At 32.7% G+C, this 21,504-nt stretch overlaps 1 protein-coding gene across 1 annotated transcript; it reads left to right on the top strand.

Moving 5' to 3' along the window:
• Nucleotides 1-943: 943 nt before the first annotated feature.
• LOC143387802 (ankyrin repeat domain-containing protein 26-like) lies at nt 944-20,267 on the top strand. Its single transcript, XM_076841963.2, has 7 exons — nt 944-1,014; nt 2,818-2,888; nt 4,307-4,400; nt 11,249-12,196; nt 14,286-14,558; nt 15,265-15,435; nt 19,746-20,267. The coding sequence occupies exons 2-6, from the start codon at nt 2,863-2,865 to the stop codon at nt 15,400-15,402; spliced, it is 1,479 nt and encodes a 492-aa protein (XP_076698078.2). The 5' UTR covers nt 944-1,014; nt 2,818-2,862; the 3' UTR covers nt 15,403-15,435; nt 19,746-20,267.
• The last annotated feature ends 1,237 nt before the right edge of the window (nt 20,268-21,504 follow it).

The following is a 21,504-nucleotide window of genomic DNA, read 5'->3' as shown; positions in this document are numbered from 1 at the left end:
ATATTATTGTTATCAGATAAAGCTATGCTCTTCCATTTCAACTTTCCCTTTAAATTTTTATGTCTCAAAAGTTTAAACCAATCAAACCTTATTTCTTAGATGTGGAAACTATCTGTTCTCACACAAGGGGATCATGAAAATCTAATTCATTTAAACCAGAGAATACAGGAATAGAGGATGCACAAGAGGAACCAGCATCCCACCTGAATATAAGAAACAAACAATAGGTGTCATAGCTTTCAGAGTCAAAGTATGTATTTCAACTGACTCCTTCAGATATCTTTATTGAGAAATGAACCTAACATTTCCCTGGGATCTGAACACAGCTTTGGCCTTCCTAAACAAAAATGAAAGGACAAATGCAGTAAATATATACATACTTAAAATTATAAAGATTAAATCTTTTCAATAGTATTTCCATAAGATAGGTTCTATGGCTTGTTTTTGTTTTGACTTCACCTTTGCCATTGACTCTCTTAGGAACCTTCTTTGCTTCTCCACTAGAGGATTGTTGGATTCTCCATCAATCTTTGCATTGGTATATGTTCCCTTTTCTCTTTTATTTATGGTCATTGGACAAATACTCTCAGGTTTGTGAAATGAACAGCATGTTTCACAAAACTTATTCACAAAATTCCTTTGGCATATTTTAGTCACATGATTGTTGTCAGCCAAACCAGCCAGCACAGAAACCCAGGAGATAGCATAATTTTTAGCACAGCTGAACCATGGACCTCAGCTGTATGTGGAGGCATCTGTAATGTATGAGTTGTTTTGTCCTCTTCACCTTTGCTTGATTATATACCCCTTTTGTTTTTCAGCCTCTAGGGATTCATCTGATTTCAGAAAGGTAATTAAATTTCTATATTTATTCTAAATTATTAACTTTGTAGTCATTGAAAAATACACTCTTTATTTACTGTCTTCTTTCTAAGTGCACCGATCCCATCACAATAAAAGAGGCCCTTCCAAGGACAGGATTAGGCAAGGTGAAAGAAAAGACAGTCAAATTGGGTAAGTTTTGCTTTACAACAATCCAGGGAACACAATGTTAAAACACTTGAAATGCTACCAGTGTTCTCACATGTAAGGTGGTTTTCCCAAAGAGGTGGGAGGATTTTCCTCACAATGTCATCAGTAGTCACAGAAAATGATCTCGCCTCTGTGTTTCTGGGAATATCCCCTCAATTCTGAATTGTTTCCCCTCCCTATCATACTTTTAAATTCTCCCTATTTCCAGCCTTTGGAGTGAACTAGCTACCATGCAAATGTCACCATAAGCACCTCTTTAGAATGTGAAAGGTCAACCTTCTGAAATTTCTTAGAAATATTTCCTGACATGAGCAAGCCTCATTCCATATCTTTATACCTTTCCTCTGCCTCAACTGTCCTCTGGCATTAGGCCTCACCTATCCCTTTATTCTGAGACAAATCCTGACCTATTTGATACTTTTCTCTGTGTGGGCCTACAGCAATTCATGCTCTCACCATCTTCTGCTCTCTGGCTACTCACCTCTCACCTGTCTTTTTGTGGGGTGAGTAGCCAGAAAAAACACCATCCCTGGGGGCACATTTTCTCTGCTTTCTTAGTTCATTTTCTCTGACACTTCAGCTGGTCACATTAGCTTCCAGACACATAGGTTCCCCTTTGCCCTTCTCACTGGAGTCACACAGGTTTAGTCTAGCCTGCATCAGTTTTTTCTACCTTCCATCAGGCACAACCTAGGTCCCTTGATAGGCACTTCCAGGATCCTCGTGTGTGTGTGTGTGTGTGTGTGTGTGTGTGTGTGTGTGTGTGTTGTTTAGAGGAACTGAATCAAAGAAACCACTGTTGCACTCTTTCCGAGGATGGCTACGGCTTCAGCACTCTCATCACCCATTGAGAGAAGAGCATGCTTTTTAAGCACCAGTGCATAGTGCACCTTTTGGTCAGATCAGTTTAAGCAATATTTTTGATCTCAGGTTTCTCTTTAGCAGGGCACATCATGGTACAACTCAGAATGCAACTTCCTCTTCTGTCTCCCCATTTGTCTGAGGCAGATCTGCTCTGATATTTGCATGCAGGTTGTAGGCTTTTTTTGTTTATGTTACACAGATTACTGAATCTCTGGACCTTTTCAGTGTTCAGAATTTTTAGGGATTTGAATAAAATCCCTCTTTCACTCACTTCGCTGAGAAGCTCTTCACCAACTCTTTGGTCTCCATGCAATAGTGTAGCTTAGAATGCAGCTTACTCTATACCAACATTTTCCCAGAATCAGCCCTTCTTTCAATGTGGATTTTCAAGCTTGTTTCTGAGCAAATTTCATTGATCTTGAGTAGTCAAATCTTGGCAATATGGTTTGCACTGAACCTTGTATCCTGTCATGTCTCTATAAGGTGTGTTTTGAGGATTTGGATCAAGAAAAACTACTCCCTGAGAAATCAATGTTTGTTGGGTGCAAATGGGTACATCTTTATTCACAACTACTTGGAAGTCCAAGCCTTGAAGGATGGCTGTATTCAGTCCACTCAGAGGACTCCAGTTGCCAATTAAAGTGGCCATGGGATAGAACTAAGTGGTAGAGTATTTGACAAAAATCATAAGTTTGTGGGTCCACTCCCAAGGTGTATACACAGAGAAAGAAAAAGAAAAAAGAAAAACTGTGGAAAGTTGAAACCAGTAATTATTCACCAAATATTAAACTTAATTGAAAATCATATTTGGGAATATTAAGTTGTTTTGGTGTTACAATTATACTTTTCTATTTGGATTGATGTTCACTCTTTCTAATGCAGTTCTAAGGAATGTGAGTAAATGTATTCATTTATCAGCAGAGACCCATTTTGACATGACTTCAGAGGAAGAGCACAAAAGTTTTGATGACGGTCAGTGTACCCAGTCTCAGGTATGTCAACATATAAAGCATTTCTTCCTGTTTCCTCTTGTTTTTCTTCCTTGAAGAAAGTAAAGGAGGCCAAATGAAAATACCATTTAAATAGTCTTTTGGAATCCAGGAATTATATATTACTAATAACATCTAAAACCACTCTGAACTGGTTAGAATCTGAAAATAGTATTAGTATTCCTGTCAACCCATAGCTAAATTTACTATGTAATGGAGGCAAAACAATTCTAAATGTTGCTTGTGCTTCCACTTGCATAAACATTTTGAAAAATGAAATGTTGAGACTAAATTTGAGACTGACGAATAACCACCTGGGTTATGAATGGTAATGGTCACAGACTGCATTCATGTGAAAGGGTGATGTTGGCAAAGGCTCAAAATTCTAGTGAAAATTAGTAGTTATTTGCTACAAGTTGGGAAAAAAAAAAAAAATATATATATATATATATATATATATATATATATATAAATATAATTTAACTTTACATCCTGGTTAATGTTTATTTGTTATTTTTTTTTAATTTTTTATTGATTTTTTTAAAAAAATAAATGACAGCAGAATGCATTATAATTCTTATTACACATATATAGCACAATTTTTTATACCTCTGGTTGTGTATAAAGTATGTTGACCCAATTTTTGTCTTTTTACGTGTATTAAACAATTTTTTTCTGTAGTGACCTTTTCATTTTGTTTCTCATCCTTGCAGAAAATTCAGTCAATATGTTGAATAATTTTATCAAAATGTCTTAGTATATTAAAGAAATGTATTTGTGTGCATTAATGGGGCAATGATGGAATTTAGAGATGCTGTCTCATCTTTTTTCTCACATTGCCAACATTCCTGGTGTGAGATTTAGCACACATCTAGATTTATTTTATTTGGCTGACATGTAGGTCCTTGGGTTTACAGCTTTCCCTTTGGGGTGTATCCTGGGCAGGGGCCATATCTCAGTGTCAAATCCCCAACTGAACACCTAAGTCTCATATTTTCAAACAAAAACTTAGTTCATTGTTTAAAAAGTGTAATCCTATTTAATATGAAACATACTCCCCAAAATTCCTTAAAATAAGACTTGAAAGCCTTCTCACAGATGATGGTGAATGCAAAGTCGGATGAGTTACAATGAATATCATTCCTCCTGTCCTTTGGGGTGTATACACCTTTGTTAGCATGTTGTCAAGGAATGCCTTTTCTATGAAATCCACCATGCTTTTACCAAATCAGGAGCCATTGGAAGATAAGTGTTCAGCTTCATCTGGAGCACAATGCTAAGACACCCTGTGGAAGGTATGACTGCTCAGTCTGTAGTTATCTACATGTTAGTTAGCTGCTTTCAAGACCAAAATTTGGGTGATGTCTAAAAGAGTGATAGTGAAGTCTTCATGCAGCTCATTGGGGTCCTTTATTTTGCAGGTATTTTCTGAGGATCATCCACCGATGTTTGTTTCTCACTCATCTGGAGAGAAACATCATAAAGCAAAAGAGAAAGAAGATGGACATGTTCATGGTAAGAGAACATATTCTACACAGTTCTTTGGATAGAATATTGATTTATAACATGAGTGCTGATATATTCTAGTACTGGGAGAAATGAACCTAGTAAACAGGGAATAAAGAAAAAGAAAGAAAGATAAAGAGTTGTCTCTCTCAAGACCGAAGTTCAGCAGCAGGTTATAGTGGGAGTGTCTCTCTTAGTTTCTGTACAAGACAAGTATAGACCACAGGGGAGTTGGAAAACTTCAATTTTTATGTTGGAAAGAATAATGTTCTTCACAGTCTACCTGCTTTCTGTTCATTTCTTAGTGTATTTTTATTTTCCTCAGGGAACCTTTTCTATAGATCAGATTTATGTATTAGATCACAAACCTCTTTTCTAATATCATCTGTCTAAAATTATAATGAACTTTTTTGTGTGTCTGTCTTCTCCATTAGACTTTAAGCTAAAGAAAAATAGGGGTCTAATCTCATCTGCTATATCTTCAGAGTTCCTCATATTGTGTCACGTGTTTTATGCACTCATTGCTTTAGTGTATAAATAATGCATGTGAAATATACAGCATTCATATATTTAAATTAGTCACATATTTTATTTCTATCTTCTTTTTTCTGACAGATTCTGTTAGCCTGTCGAAAACCCAGAAAGCAGTTCTATTACTTCAAAGAATAATAAAGAGCAAAAAAAGTCACTGCACACAGTGTTCACTACATGTTAAAAAAAATGCACAACTGGAAAATGAGATTCATGATCTAAAACAGAGGGTATCAGAGTTTAAGCAAGAAAATATAGAATTCAAACAACAACTCCACAATTTGAGGTATTATATCCTAGATTGAAAGAAGGAGTGGAATCTTTTCCTTTAATCCAGTAAAATAAGAAGGGCAATTTTTTTTTTAACTACTGCCTCATCTGTTAGCACTTTGCAAGGGAGAAAACGTGAATAAATTATAAAATTCTTACAAATATGATAGCATATTATTAAATGTGATTACTTCTAAAAAATAAGTTCATATTTTTCCCCATCACAATTTTAATGGCTCTATGGAACCCCATCTGCTAGTAACCTATTTATTTAACAAACATAATTTGGGATTGTTATTTGTTTATATTTTTTAACTGTTTATTACAATTAATATTTCAAGAAATATCATTTATAAAAAAATCATTTCCTACTCAGATACCATGGCATGTGCCTATAATTCCAGCAGCTTGGGAAACTGAGATAGGAGGATCAAAAGTTCAAAATAATCCTCATCAACATAGCAGCAATGTCCTAAGCAAATTAATGAGACCCTGTCTCAAAAAAAAAAAAAAAAAAAATGAAAAAGACCTTGTGATGTAGCTAAGGGATTTAGCTTTTGTGGGTTCAATCCCTGGTACCAAAGTTGGGGATGAGAAGAAAAGAAAAAAAATAACTTTCTATATTTCTGTTTACTTTTGAAAAAAAAATTCAATATAGAGTTATTTGGTTAAAGTTGTGAAACTTTAAAAAGATTGCAGGATTTATAAATTTCTCTCAAGAAAGTTTGTATTCCACCAGTGAGGTATTTTTCACTGCCCTGAAACATGTTATTATACATTTATAGTTTTTAGGCTGATTTTCAGGATCAAACTCTGGGTTTTGTGTTACTAGTGTGATGTGCTAGTGATGAGCTAGACCCTTGGCTACACTTCTAACATTAACATTCATTAAAAAATGAAATGAAAACAGAGTATTTTTATTCAAATTCATTCTCATTCATAAATTTGTTCATATTTCTATATTGAAAGGACATATACTTTTTATGTTTTTTAGGTATACATGACAGTAGACTATATGTTGACATAAATCTATTTTTGTTGTGTCTTATATTCCATTATGTGTGTGCACACACACACATCATATTTTTTTATCCACTCTTCTGTTGAAGAACATTATTCTTCATTATTGGATTAAATATTAGTTCCCAACTTGTTCAAAAATGGATTTTGAGTTTTTTGTAAAATACATAATGATCAAAAAGGTAAGTTAAGAGTGTTACCATAAAAGAAACATAAAAAGTAAAACAACAGGTATTAGATTATTTATCCCAATTCGGGGTTATAGTAATATGAAAGATACATATTTTTTATATCTTTATTTTATTTATATGTGGTGCTAAGGATTGAATCTAGCACCTTACCCTTGCTAGGCAAACACTCTACCACTCTGCTACAGCCCCAACCCCAAAAGACACATATTGAAAAAAGGATATCTGAATATGCTGTTACACTGTAAGCCAATTATAGGTATACCTGACATATTTTATGAAGATAAATGATATTACTACTGAATTCATAAATTTGTATATGAACAATGTCTTTAAAACTTGTTTGACATGAAATTATCTTTTTAACTGGGGAGGATCTATGATTGTGCAAAAAAAATTTACCTTGATCTTGTCAATTTACCAAATCATTTCTAAATTCCTTTTCTGTGGTATCTAAAAAATTTGCTAGTAACAGAAACTTATCAAATAACAAAACAATCTTTTATTATTGACTTTCAATTATGTATGTTTTACATAAGATTAAAGGAGAAATTTAAAATGTTAAACTAGAAAAGCTTCAGAGAACATAGAATTTTTATTAAGATACTAAATCAGCATACAAAGAGCCAGAACATAAAAATACATTTTTGGTTTTTGGCAAAAATCAATTAAAAGACATCCATATTAACTTCAGATATACCTTAAAAGAAGATGAGGTGAAGAGAAAAAATGATGATATGTTACATGAAAAAAATAAGAACCCATTAAAAGAAAAAGAAACAGAATATAACAAAGAGGATCAAGTGAGAAAGCAAGCTGAAATCTCTGTTTGTACAATACATAAAGAATTGGAGACTGCAAGAAATCATTTAAATCAGGTAAATGAACATTCAGTAAAGTTTCAAATTTTTACTGTATTTTATTTGAATTATTTATAAAATCCCTTTAACTTATTGTATGTGGCCATGTTTCACTTAATGATGGCAATGTGGTCTGAGGAATGTGCTGTTTGGCAATTTCACCAACATGCAGTCATCATGTGTGTGTACTTCCACACACTTCAGACATCTCCCACAATGCCAGAAACACAGACTTATATCACCTCCATTTAGATGCAGTCTGCTGTTTCCCAAAGCATGGGTATATTATTTTGATTTAAAACACAATGTTCATTATTTGGCAATAAAAAAATAAATAAAAAAGATCTGACAAACCAGAAAAAAAAACCCACAATGTTATATGACTCTAAAATTAAATGATGATATTTATGACAAAACTAGTTACAGCAAAACTTAGCATCTGGTAGTTGTTAATCATTGGTTTTCTAAATGAAGAAGTTTAGTTTAATCGCTGACATAAATACAAATTTAGGTGTTTTATGTTAAAATACAAACTAAATAGCTATGCAACTATTTAAAACATTTTTTTAAAGGTGTTTCACAATTACATTTCTGTCTGCATTTAAGAAATGTTTTAACTCACCCAAATTTATCTGTCATTTGTGCAATTGAAATGTAAGACATTTACTCATAAAGAATAAATCTACCTTTTGGAATTATTTTTTAATCTTGAAAGTCCCACTCTTAAATTAAGCTTTTAGACTTCTGTCCCCTTCTGATATACAACCAAAACCTTGCTGAAATAAATTTGTAGATTTTAGCAGAACAAAATGAAACCTACAGACAATTTTCATGAGACCATAATGCCAGAATTTACTATATGAAATTTGAGTAACACATCTTTGCAAACAAAAAGAGATAGACATGTGCAGAAAGGAAATGTTTCCTGAATTATTTTCTTCTGTTTTCAAATGAGTGAGTGAGAGTGTGTGTGTGCGTGTGCGTGTGTGTGTGTGTGTGTGTGTAACATAGTTAAACAGTAAATCTATTATTCATGGGAAAGTATAGAGGGTTTTAAATCCATATATTTATAACCATAATGTACATATTTTGGAGGTTAGGGGTGCAATTTTTGTCCCATTGAATTAAGTAATGTTCTTAATTCAACTGTATTTCTCCGCAGCAGTCCCATGAAGACTTTCAGAGTAGCCTTATAAAGAGAAAAGACTTTTAATATTTTCCAGAGGAATTGATGATTTTTCTATGATCTCAAAACCCTTGCTTCTAATAGTAGATCTTCTAGTTTGGGGAAGTTACTTTGCTCTCTTGTTGTATTAATATGCATTATTACTCCCACTGTTATGTAAGAAGGAAAAGTGGGGCCAGCAAATACTCTGGTTTTGTAAATCATTCTCTCACTTTTGAGAAGAGAAACAAACACTTTGCTTCAAGTAATCTCCTACTTCAGTACAAAACACCTTTGGAAAAAATAGCATACCATAATATGTTCTTAGAAATAAATCACTGGTAAGTATTTGTTCCTAATACATAAGATCTGTTTATTTCCTTTATTTTATATTGACTCATGTTTCAATCTTCACTGAAATGAAACAAATGCTACTGAGTAGAAATCTCAGGATTTTCTGAGTAGAGTCTTACACGTTTTGCCTTATTTGTCATTTGTATTTTGAAACACAGGCCTTCTTTGGTGTTTATCCATTCATAGGACAGATGTAACTGGCTTTGTGGGTGTGCACTAGAAGCAGAGGCAAAAGACTTGGAGAAAAATCATGCAATTTGCCTATGCTTTTAGCCTTGTGCTCCTTTTCAGAATTGTGATACATTGTTCATTGATATAGATCTTGTGTTTAATGCTGTTTCTGCATTTATCATTTATCAATAGGTGCAATTCTCATTCCCAGCTACAAAATGTTAGAAAACAGAATATGCTAGGAATATTTTTAGGAAAAGACCTTGGAGAACTTTTGTATGTCTCAGTAGATGTAGAGCTAAGGCTCTTACTATGGTCTGGTTGAATACATGAGGTGTATTGCAAACTTATTCTTCTTAAAGTTAAATGTTCTTTTATTTGCCACTGAAGCCATCCCAACAGATAGGTACATAATAAAATATTTGGGACTTTTAACTGTTTAAAGGGTAGATCATATGATCCTAAAAGTGGATCAACATGAGAAATAGTGAATTCTAATTTTTATTTATTGTTTTTAGGTATACATTACAATAGAGTTCTTTTGATGTATTACACATACATAGTATATAACTTCTTCTATTGTAGAGTTTTTCTGGTCATGTACTCATATGTGAACATAGGAATGTAATGTCAGATTCATTCTACTATATTCCCCTCCCCTCTCAGCCCTTTATTTACTTTTGTCTAACCAACAAACTTCTATTCTTTTATTCTCCACCCTTATGTGTGTTAGCAACTACATGTTAAGGAGAATATTCAGACTTTGGATTTGGAGAACTGGATTATTTCACTTGTCATGATAGTATTCAGTTCCATTCATTTGCCAGCAAATGCCATAATTTCATTCTTCATGGCTGAATCCATTGTGTATATATGACACATTGTCTTTATCCTTCCATGTGTTTAAAGGCACCTAGGTTGGTTCCACAGCTTAACTTTTGTGAAGAGCTGCTATAAATATTTATGTGTCTGTGTCATTATAGTATCATTCTAGTATACACTGAAGAGCAGAGTAACTGGGTCAAATGGTCGTTCCACTCCAGGTTTTGTGAGAAATCTATATACTGATTTCCTGAAAAATTTCTTGGTGCAATGTATGAGTGAATCTTTTCCCCACATTCTCACCAACATTTATTGTTACTTGTATTCTCTATATCTCAGTGTAGTTTTAATTTTCATTTTTCTAATTGCTAGAGATGTTGAACATTTTTTTCATATACTTGTTAACTGTTTGTACATATTTTTCTTTGAAGTGCTTGCTCAGTTTTTTGTTCATTTATTGATTGGGTTATTTTTTGTGAGTTATTTTTCGAGTTGTTTATATATTCTGGAGATTAATGCTCTATCTGACATGTCAGTGACAAAGATTTTCTCCCATTCTATAGGGTGTCTACTCACATTCTTGATGGTTTCCTTTGCTGTAAAGATACCACCCCATTTATTGATTCTTTATTTTATTTCTTGTACTTTAAGTGTCTTTTTGAGAAATTCAGTACCTACAATGACAAGATGGAGCACTGGGCCTGTCTAGTCTTGTAATAGGTCTAGAGTCTTTTATCTATTATCTAGGTCCTTGATCCACTTTGTTTTTGAGAAATAGGGGTTAAATTTCTCCTATGACATATGGGTTTTCAGTTTTCCCAGCACAATTGGTTGATGAACCTCTCCTTTCCCCAGTGCATGTTTTATAGTGTGTTTGTCTAGTATTAGATAACTATATGTGTGGGGTTTTCTCTGTCGCTTCTCTTCTGTTCTGCAAAGTTATTTTTTTTTTTCTTACATTGGCAAACTAACTAATCACTTAATCTATTCTTTCATTCTGGTATAATGCAGATTTTTTCAATCCTTAATTTTTTTCTTTTTTTATAACCAGGAATTGAACCAGGGTGCTCAACCACTGAGATGCATCCTCAGCCATTTATTTATTTATTTATTTATGAATGAGTCAGGGTCTCACTGAATTGCTGAAGACTGGCTTTGAACCTGTGATCCTCCTGCCTCAGTCTCCTGAGACACTCTTATTACAAGCATGAGCCCCTGAACCTGGCAGTTCTTACATTCTTTAAATTGTAATTTTCTTTTACTCTCATAGATCCATCTTCTTGAATTAACTTTTGAACTCTTGGGAATTTATATTTTTATAAGCTCAGAAGTTTACATCTACTTTTTCTGCAGTGGGTATCTATTTATTGAAACCCTTTCACCATATAAATATACAGGTTTTTCTTTAATTTCAGTGAAAATTATGAAACATCATTTTATTGAGTGCTAGCTAAATGTATCCTTGGTTTTATTTAGGTTTCTCCTAGTGATGGGACAGAGAACAAGCTATTGCATAAATATCACAAGAAGAAGGATGAGGTCTCTGTGAAGAGACTGGGAATGGACACAGTAAAATATCAGAACCAGGAAAAGAAGTGCTTTGAGAATACTGAAATTTTAAGAGAAAAGAATACCAGCCTTCCATGGACACAAAAATTGAATGAGGAAACACTTATGGAAATATTCCAGGACAATGAACAGTTGGATATTTGGAAAGTTGAGAGTACATTGCAAAATTTCACACCTGAGAGTGAAAAACAAAGCACAGAAAGACCAGAAACAGATGTCAAATCTCACCCTGCCAGATCTGGTCCTGCTCCACCCCATCAAAGTGAAAGTCCAACACCAAAAGGAAATCTAGAACTTGCTTTCCAGAGAGGCAGAGATAAAGACTTTAGTTCACAGGAAGAAAAGAATATTGATGTATCTAACCTAAACGTTAGTAGTGAGATTCCTTCCCAACAGGTTTCAAAGTCTGAAGTAAAAGTAAGTAACCAAGAAAACAAGTTTTATCAGTCAAGAGTAATGACTTTGGCTACAGATCAGGTAAACAGACACCTAATACAAAGACAGTGCCAACGGAAGGAAATGGAACACAGGTATCAAAATGAACAAAGAAAAAGGAATGAACACCTCAGAAAGCAGGAAGTTTCTAAAGAGAAGGTATCTAAACTACAAAGAGAAACTATATTGCATGAAGAACAATTGCATGACGACCAATTGCATGACTATCGGAACAAAGGTGACAATAGAATAGATGGAGTTATTAATGTCCAAACTCAATTTTATGATGTTATAAAAAAACTTCAAGCTCGGAATGACAGGTATCGTCTCATGCTGGAAAACAAATATTTGGAGTTAATCAATGAAACTAATCATTTAAAAGAACAACTGGATCAATATGGAAAGGAGAAAGCAGAAGAAGTAAGTATCAAGCAAGATATCTGTATAAAGAGTCTTCAAAGGAATACTCAAAGTGATATCTGCTTATGGCTAAATGTTGATTCTTGATGAATATAAAAATGTAGATATTATGAATGTGTTTCTGTATCAACACAGAACTACAATCTATTGTCTAGCAAAAATAACTTAGACATCATTTGCAGCACAACCAATCTGTGTTTGAAGTGCTAAGTATTCCAATTTCCCTGCTCTGATTCTTACACACTGTGTACATATTTTAAAATAACTATAGGTACTCATATGTCAACTAAACACAAAAGACTTAGTTAAAATGGATTTTAATATTTAAAAAAGAGGAAATTTTTGAAACTTGGGCCTGACCCTTCAATTTAAGAAATTGTTTCTTATAAAGATTTAAGAGGTTAAGATTTTTTTGTAGGTTTATATGCTGCCATTAGTAATATGGTCTCAATAATGCTGAAACAATATCTAATTTTGGTGCCATTAATTCAACCCAAAGTTTGCACATGCTCAACACATGTTCTACCAATGAGCTACATCCCATTACTGAATAACAATTTTAATGTCTTGTTGCTGTACTTGAAGATCACAATGAAACAAATAATGGAAATGCTCATACCTAGTTTCAAATAAATTAGTTACTCTTACAGTTTGTTCCAGATTTTCCAGTTGAACTGAAATGTAGATGCTGTGTTTTGTAATAGACTTTCTTCAGTATATTTTTGTATATTTCTTGTTGGTAAATTAATAAGTCATTTAAGTTTAACATAAATCTGAAAATAACTGTCCTGATAATTTTGTTTTTATTCATGTCTTGTCCACCTCTTTAAAAGCATCTATTTGTCATTATCATAAACTGGGACTAATGTGATGAATTGCAGCAAAGCCACAGTTGATTTCATCTGTAATTTGATGCATATATTCATGATAACTTGCTAATAGTTTTCTTCATTTCATGGCCTAATTCCTATTATATAGTGACTTTCAGTACAAAGATAATTGTAGCCATCTAAAATCCATTAATTTGGCATTGAACCCCCATGTCCACACTAATGAGGGTGGCAGGGTTTATGTAAAGCAGGAGTGGTCTGAGGATCAGTGAGAAATCTAGGAGATGTGGACAGGCAGTGAGGTGGAGACCAGGTTACCTAGCATCTCCTTTATTCTTTGTGAAAGTATATTGGAATTATTTTAGCAAAGCTTTAGAGATGTGAGGTGTGGGGTATTAATTTGAGTCTCTAATAAGAGAGGGATAATAACCTCTGTAGAATTCACCACTACCAATGAGACCTGTGTAACCATTTTTGATTGAGATTTCAGTAGTTTGTTAAACATTGCAACTTTATCAAGGGCAGTATGTAGAGATACAGGGCTCTCCCTGTTGTGTAAGGAATGTGATAGTGACTCAGCAGGAGTACACAGTCTTCTATTTTCTTAAGGGAATTCAGAAATAAACAGCAGCTTACTGTTGTATGTAGTGATATTTTTTTTCAGAGTAAACATCATTATATAATAATAATAATAACAATAGTAATAATAATAACAATAACAATAATAATAATAAATTTTTAAAGTGAACTGAGTAACAAAATCATTAACAGAAATATCAGGTAGTTGTGAGACATCTTGAAAAACAGCCACCTGGTACCCTGAAACTACAATGTGTATCAGAGTCTTCTCTAGAAGATTTAGCATATTTTCACATAAATTTAAAATATAAAGACAGGATTTAATGAAGAAACTAAGACAAATGACAAGTCAAGTATGTAGAAAATTGAACATGTCATCTGTAAATCAACACCTGCTTAAGTAATAAAAGTTATTCTGGGATACTAATTTCAATGAACAGCTTTCTTTATATTTTCATTATAATTATGTAGCCAGAATTGGGATTTATAGATGTGTAATCCTTACCAACTGAAAAGCTAATATACCTTATTATAGGAACTTAATCTACTTTTGAAAATGCTGGTATAGATTATGTTTTGTTGCAATTGAAATTATGTAAATTTTGTTGTTTGAGTTTGTGTCGAATATTTTCAGTATCTTATTTTCATATTGGGTTTTTCATACTTTTTTATTCATGCAGATGGGTGATCTTACTACAAAGATGAAAAATGCATCTTCAAAGCATTTACATTTGAGAACAAACTATGACTGTTTTATGCAGAACTTGTTTTTTATAAAAAGTATGCAAGATACATTTGAAAAAATAGAAAGGAATCAAAAGAAGTTGGAAGAAAATGTAGTAAACTTTCCAAGGCACACACGGAGCACTCGAGTAGAACGAGGCCAAGGAGTATGGTGGGAATGTGACATTGAACATCGAGCAAGATGGGATTTAGAGGAGAAGCAAAAACAAGTATTTCTGATTTTACAAGCTATATTACTTATCTGCAATTTGCTTTAATTCTTTTCATTGTAGACTGTATTTTGGATATACATATTATAGGTGTATTCTATATCTCTTGAGGAAAGATGTTGTGTAGATTTCAAAGAGAAGGAAGACATTTGATGCCCCTTCAAATACCACAATTTACATCATCCTTTCAGCTAATTTGATCTGAGTAATAATTTTCATCAGATAACGTTTGGATATTTGATAATAGTAGGCATAGTAAGAGTATGAGGAGAAAAAAAATGTGATGCAGAAATATACTTTTGAATTGTTAAGTTAAAATTTTCAACTTTCATATTTTGAATTGATTCTATTATTCTTTAAATTGTCAGATGATCTGAGTGCTAATATGAGAATGATTCATTACTTTGAGCACAGATCAATAGTAGATAGCCTAGCCTGTGCAACATCCTGGGTTCCATTCGCAGTAGAAAGCAGGAGGAGGAGGGCAGGGAATGAGGAGGGAAAGGGGGAGAGGAAGAACCCAATTATTATTGTTTCAGATTTAATGTAATTGATACTGATGACAGAAGTTTACAGTCTAATATTTTTTTTCTTCACATTTAAAATTGCTGTCTGAATTTTTTACACAGAACTAAATAAAATAACTACATAATAATTATTTGGGTTCTAATTATTTTTAAAATATATTCTTTTTTATGTTCTTTAGACACAAGAAGCAGCTCCGGAAATTACAGAGCAGTTCAGAAAGACTAATTTTACTTCAATAAGAAGTCAGATGGAACTCAGAATTAGCCATCTGGAATCTGAACTGAAAATTCTAAGAAATGCAACTGAGAGAATATAGACACTTCCATATAGAACAATCCAGATTCCACAAGTATGTCAAAACCTAGACTGAAAGAGAGCAACTTAGTCTCCTTAATTTGTGTCTACTGCATAACTTTGAGACAGGTTGATGAGATCGGTAGCATGCAAAAGCTAACTAGACCCTATAATTTGTGTAAGTAATGTTAGGAAATGAATGTACTCTTGAAATATTAGTCTAGGAAGTTTATCTTTCACTCACCTTTGCATTTTACATCTGAAGGTAAACTATTAAGCTTTCTTCCCTTAGTGTTCTCCTATATGTAATCTGGTCTATTAGACTTTTAGTTAAGTATTTTTGAAGTTTTGTGATTCACATATTAATATTGTGACTGCTTCTACTTGGAAACATGAACAAGTTTCACAATTTTTGAAAGATTATATCTGAAACCTTAAGTGTCCAGTGTTGCTGTAACTACACTCTGAGCACATTCTGACACCTGACAGATTAACTGATTTTTATTTTAATTTTTTAATATTATCCTTACATGGTATCTAGAGACAAAATGTTCTATATAATTTTTTCTCTCTACATTGTCATACTTGTGATGATGGGAAGTATAACCTGCAAAAGTGGTTAAAAATATTCTGATGATCCGTGTTGGGGCCTGTGAATGACGGAATGAATGGGCAGTCTCCTGAAGCCCTGGTAACAAATTTATGGGCCAACTTTCTAGGCAGCAGCTTTAATCTATCTTGTTCTGAACCAGTGGCTATTGCTCTGAATTGTCTCAGTGTCAAATGCTTAATTTATCTAGGTAATAGGTAGAATATACATATGATGGTAATAAATGCTTGACAATATCTTCAAGGAACATTCTTTAAGTGCTTGAACTGGTTCACTAAATATGAATCTTTCTAGCTTTACTAAAATTTTCTAGTTGCATATGTTTAAGGAAACCATAATGATTTAATATACTTCAACATAGTAAAATGACTTTGGTAGTCAAATAAACTAAGGTATACATCATCTGCTATATTTATCTTTAAAATACCAATATTTCTAATGGCATCCTCAAGAATCTTCCAAGGAGAGTCTTTCAAGAAGGCAGCATTGTTACTTGCAAAGTCATACATCGCTGATTTCTGTCTCTCTTCCACCAACATTGCTTTAATTGGAAGTTTGAAGCCCCCTAGAAATATGTACACTTCTTTAGAGAAATTACAAACCCATAATTGCATACACTGTCTCTGTTCTGATTCTTTTCAGTGTTGTGCCAACATATGGAGAGTTTCTACCTACTCTCTTTTTAAAATATTTTTTTTAGTTATAGATGAACAGTACTTTTATTTTCTTTATTTTGTGTGGTGCTGAGGATTGAACCAAGTGCCTCACATGTGTAGGCAAGTACTCTACCACTGAGCAAAAATCCCTCCACTTACTCTTATGGAAAATTTAAATTATTCTTTTATTTGATGAAAATTTTGAAAGTGCATTTTAACATAAATAATATTGAGGTTAATTTTGACATAATTTAACAACATGAAATGTAATGTGCTCTAATTCAGTAACCAGTACTTCCACTTTATCCCCCCTTCTTCCTCCCTGTGTTCTCTTTCTTCTGCTCTACTTATCTTATACTTATTTGTAGTTTTTAAGTTTTTTTTTTTAATTATGCATTATGAATATACATGAAGGTGAAATTCACTGTGATATTTTCATATGGATTCACAAAAAACTTGATCAGATTCATTTCACTATTCCACACTGAGTGCTTTCCCCAACTCCCTGGCTTGGGTTGGGTTAGGGATAGGGTTAGAGTTGCATTCTGGAACAGGAGCCCTTCAGTACAACCAGGTGATTTCCTTCATACTAAGACTTCATTTGAGTGAGTCAAATATTAGTCCAATAATGATGAGTTATATTTTTAAGAGCTAAAAAGAAAAACAATGTCCAGCTATTTTGAACCCATTTGAAGATATTTCTATAATATTTGACAATTTTTTATCAGGGGTATTATTACAATAATGAAATATCTGCTTGAAAATGAACAAATAAAAGATACTACCTTGCTTTCATTGCAGCTTGGTTTAGAGCTTCCATGTTTTTTTTTTCCTGGTTTTTTGTTTCTTTGTACCAGGGATTGTACTCAGGGACACTTGACCACTGAGCCACATCCCCAAACTATTCATGTTTTATTTAGAGACAGGGTCTCAGTGAGTTGCTTAGGCCTCATGGTTGCTGAGGCTAGCTTTGAACTCAAGACTGTCCTGTCTCAGCCTCTTAAACCACTGTGATTACAGGCATGTGCCATAACACCCTGCTTCAATGTGTTTTGATGAACTTCTTATCACATAGTAAAGCCATGCATATCTATGTTAAATGTGACCTCAACTTTATTCTTTTATTTGGCATTTTGACCTAAAAAATCACAAGAGAACAAATCTAAGCTTTATAAAACAATGCTGAAGTTAAATAGTTATGACAGAAAGAAATAATTTTAGTACATAAATTACAATTTAATTTAATAGCTGATATATGTTTTTTTCAGTTTCTTAGCTTACATGAATATCTTTCTGAAAAAATGAGAGAATCGGTTTTGAAGTGCTTCAGAGTCATGAAATTGGATGACTATATACAAAAAGAGAATGAAAGTTAGTTGTTATGCATGATGCAAGTATAAGTTGTTCTTATTAGTTCTTACCAGAAAAAATGAGATAATTTACCATTTACAAAACAATGATAAATTGTGTATGAATGTAGACACAATGCAAAGGGGATTTGAGAGGCAACTGTTTTTCCAATGTATTTCTGGGAGAAAGTGATGTTTCTTTTTTACTTATGCATAAGCTAGTTTATTTAAAACTTAATGTAATGGTTCCACATTTCCTTGTGGAACATTAGTTTTCCATATCATGTTAGACTGAATAGAAGAGTGTTTTTTAAACTCTCTCATCACGATACAAAGATATGTCTCCATAATCACTGTAGAATGCCTTCAAAGGTGAAGGGAGAAGGAGAGGAAAAAACTACTAGAGAGGAAAAGTGATCAAGTTATTTTATGTGCATCTGTGAATATGTCATAACTACTTCCTCTATTATATATAGTCTAATGCACCAGTAAAAATTTTTGTTTAAAATAATTTTCTTTAAAAATAGAACATAAAGACAGGAATGGGAATTCTGTCAGTCAAAATCATTTGTTTTCACATCAAATGTGTAAAGGCATTAGACACCACCTTATTGTTATCACTACAACATACTTACTATGTTCAGTAATATATTTTAGACCCTATTTGGGGAATTAGTAAGAGAATTTTATACAAAGAACACTCTACATGGTGATATTTATATAAGATTTGGAAGTGTTTACCACATATCTCATCAAGTGCACATCTATATTGAGCCAAATGTTTAAAAACTGCTGGTCATAACTTCTGAAATCAATTACAATTAAAGAGATATGTATTTTTTTCAATTCTGAATATCAACAAATTAAAGACCTTAAGTGTGAAACTGCTTTTTTCCCACTTCTGCCCCACTATGAAAGTCTCACCCTGTACACTGACATTCTTTAGTGGGAAAAAAATGGCATCACCAATTTTCTGTGGTTTACAGCCAAAAGCCCAGACTGACTTAGTAACAGTCACACATTTAAAAAACCCTGTCATGACTCTGTCATTAGTTTACATTTGCCTCAAGAAAAGTATGAAATTTCTTAGCCAAAAATTAAAATATCCAAATCAACTGGATTTTTGTCAGGTTACTCAGCCTATTTCATCTCACTTGCTTTACTGCCACTTTGCTCTAGATTCTAGTGACACTGGACTACTGTGATTCCACAAGTGTTCTTTCTCATCTCGGTGTCTGCATGCACCTCTTCCCTTTCTCTCACAATTTCTCCTTTTACTTCAGGTGTTAACTCATGTATCACTTCCTTTGAAGGACCTCAAACACTGACACAAATTTGGGACCGAAGTCCCTTCTAAGTGTTCCAGTAGTATCCTGTTTTATCCTTGTCCTAATGCCAATGACTCTGTATGGAAATTTCCTGATTGTCTGCTTTTGAAGCTATGGTATATGGCTGTTGAGACGTGTCCATTATCATCTCCATGTTGTCATCCCAGTTCTTGCCAGAATACCCTAGCATATGGTTGTCAAATTTATGCATAAGGGGTGGAAAACCCAAAGCTCTGATACTCAGTCATAATGACAACTGTGTATGAAAATATGGGCAGACTGCATTCCATAGTGATTTTGTATTGTGGACATATCTATTTTTCTTCTTATAAACAATGAAAAGTTCTAAACTTCTTCACTGATTTATACTTATAAAATGTTTGAGAAAAAATATAATTTTTTTTTCTCTTCACTTGCTGCAGAATTTGAATCCTGACCATGGGAGCTTCTGCCTTAAGAATTACTAATAAGACAAGACAAGATCTTCTTTTGGAAACATCATAAGGATATACAGAGATTTTAAGAAAAAAAAATGAAAGCTAATATTGTGTTTTTCAGACTGTTAATATAATATTTAAATTATTTATGAAATGTGATGTAAATACTTTATTGAAATGGATGTGTGTAACATATATGATGAAATTATCAAAATATGAAAATTATTTATATCTGTAAGAAAATTTGAAGTGCAAGTGCAAACCAGTTTTTATGGAGATGTGTTTTCAGACTATCTAAATGTTAGCATTTAAGCTCAATTCAGCAACCAAGTCAACACTAATTTGGTAGATCTAAATATCACATTAATGATGGATTATTTATATTATATCACTGAATATGGGTCCAGAGAATTAGGCAACATTATTTTTACATGCTGGTTACTATATTCACTAATGGATTAATGTATTGCAATTATTATACTGCCATCTTTAAATTTATATTTGAGGCACTGACTTAATAATTTTTCTAATAAGAATATTTGCTTAGTGGTTTATCTATATATTTTTTTTCCTTTTCTGTTTATACAATCTTGGGAAATAATAGTAAATTTACAGGTTCTAATATAAAGTACTTTTGTCTGCTGAAGCATTTTAAATTGAATTGCTTACATATGCTATCATTTATGATATTTTTAGTATTTTGTACAAGTCAGAACATGCTAGATAACTACAATTCAACATTCATTCATTATGAATATATTTTTCAAATATTAACAGGTAACAGCATAGTTGTTAATTATATCAGTTTCATTATGAAGGTTATTGTTATCTAGCATGTTCTGACTTTTAGGAAATACTAAACCTATCATGAAAGATGGCATATGTTAACAATTCATTTTAAAGTGCTTCGGTGGGAAAAAGTACTTTGCATTAGAACCTGCAACTTCACTAGTATTTTCCAAGATTGTATAGAGAAAAAAAGCAAAAAAAAAAAAAAAAAAACAAAAAAAACACATTAAGCAAATGCTGTTTCTCAAATCAACACTTATACATTCTATCATTATGCCTTCGACCACTTAATTCTCAGATTATTTTCATGTTTTTCTAGTAGCCTAATATTGTTCTTTATAAAAAAAATATTTCATTCATAGGCATGAAATGAACTTAATTGTTTTATTTTATAGATGCCTTCTGATTTAAATATTCCTTAGTCTTTTTTTAACCTTCATGACCTTGAATTTTTCAGGGGGAAAGCTTGTAGAATGTGCTTAAAATGGATTCTCTTGTTTCTTTATGATTGGAGCTAGATTACATGTTTTTGGCAAGAGTACCACAGAAATCAATTCTATGATTTTCACTTTGAATCACATCATGTGACCTATAATATCCTCATTACTGCTGATGTTAATATTGGTCATTAATGGGGTATTTGCAGGATTTTACTTTGTAATTATTATTTGTGTGAAGATAGTTTGAGACTATAAATATAATTGTGTATCATTCACCACTAAATTTGTTCATTTATTATACCTATACAGATTCATGGTTTATTGTATTGTGTTTGCTGTTACTTGCTAATATTTAAAAAAATTATTTTTCTTTCAGAAATGTTCTATTTTGATAATCTCAGATTTATAGAAGATTTAAAACAGTAGTGAAAGGAATTCATAAGAAACATTCCCCAAATGTTATTCTTCATTTCTACATAAGTCTAGGTACATAACAGTTTTTATCTCTGAACCAT

The sequence above is a fragment of the Callospermophilus lateralis genome, unplaced genomic scaffold, assembly GCF_048772815.1.
Source record: "Callospermophilus lateralis isolate mCalLat2 unplaced genomic scaffold, mCalLat2.hap1 Scaffold_619, whole genome shotgun sequence".
In the NCBI taxonomy this organism is placed as follows: Eukaryota; Metazoa; Chordata; class Mammalia; order Rodentia; family Sciuridae; genus Callospermophilus; species Callospermophilus lateralis.
Note: the sequence above shows the minus strand (reverse complement) of the source record. Positions and strands in the feature narration are given on the sequence as shown.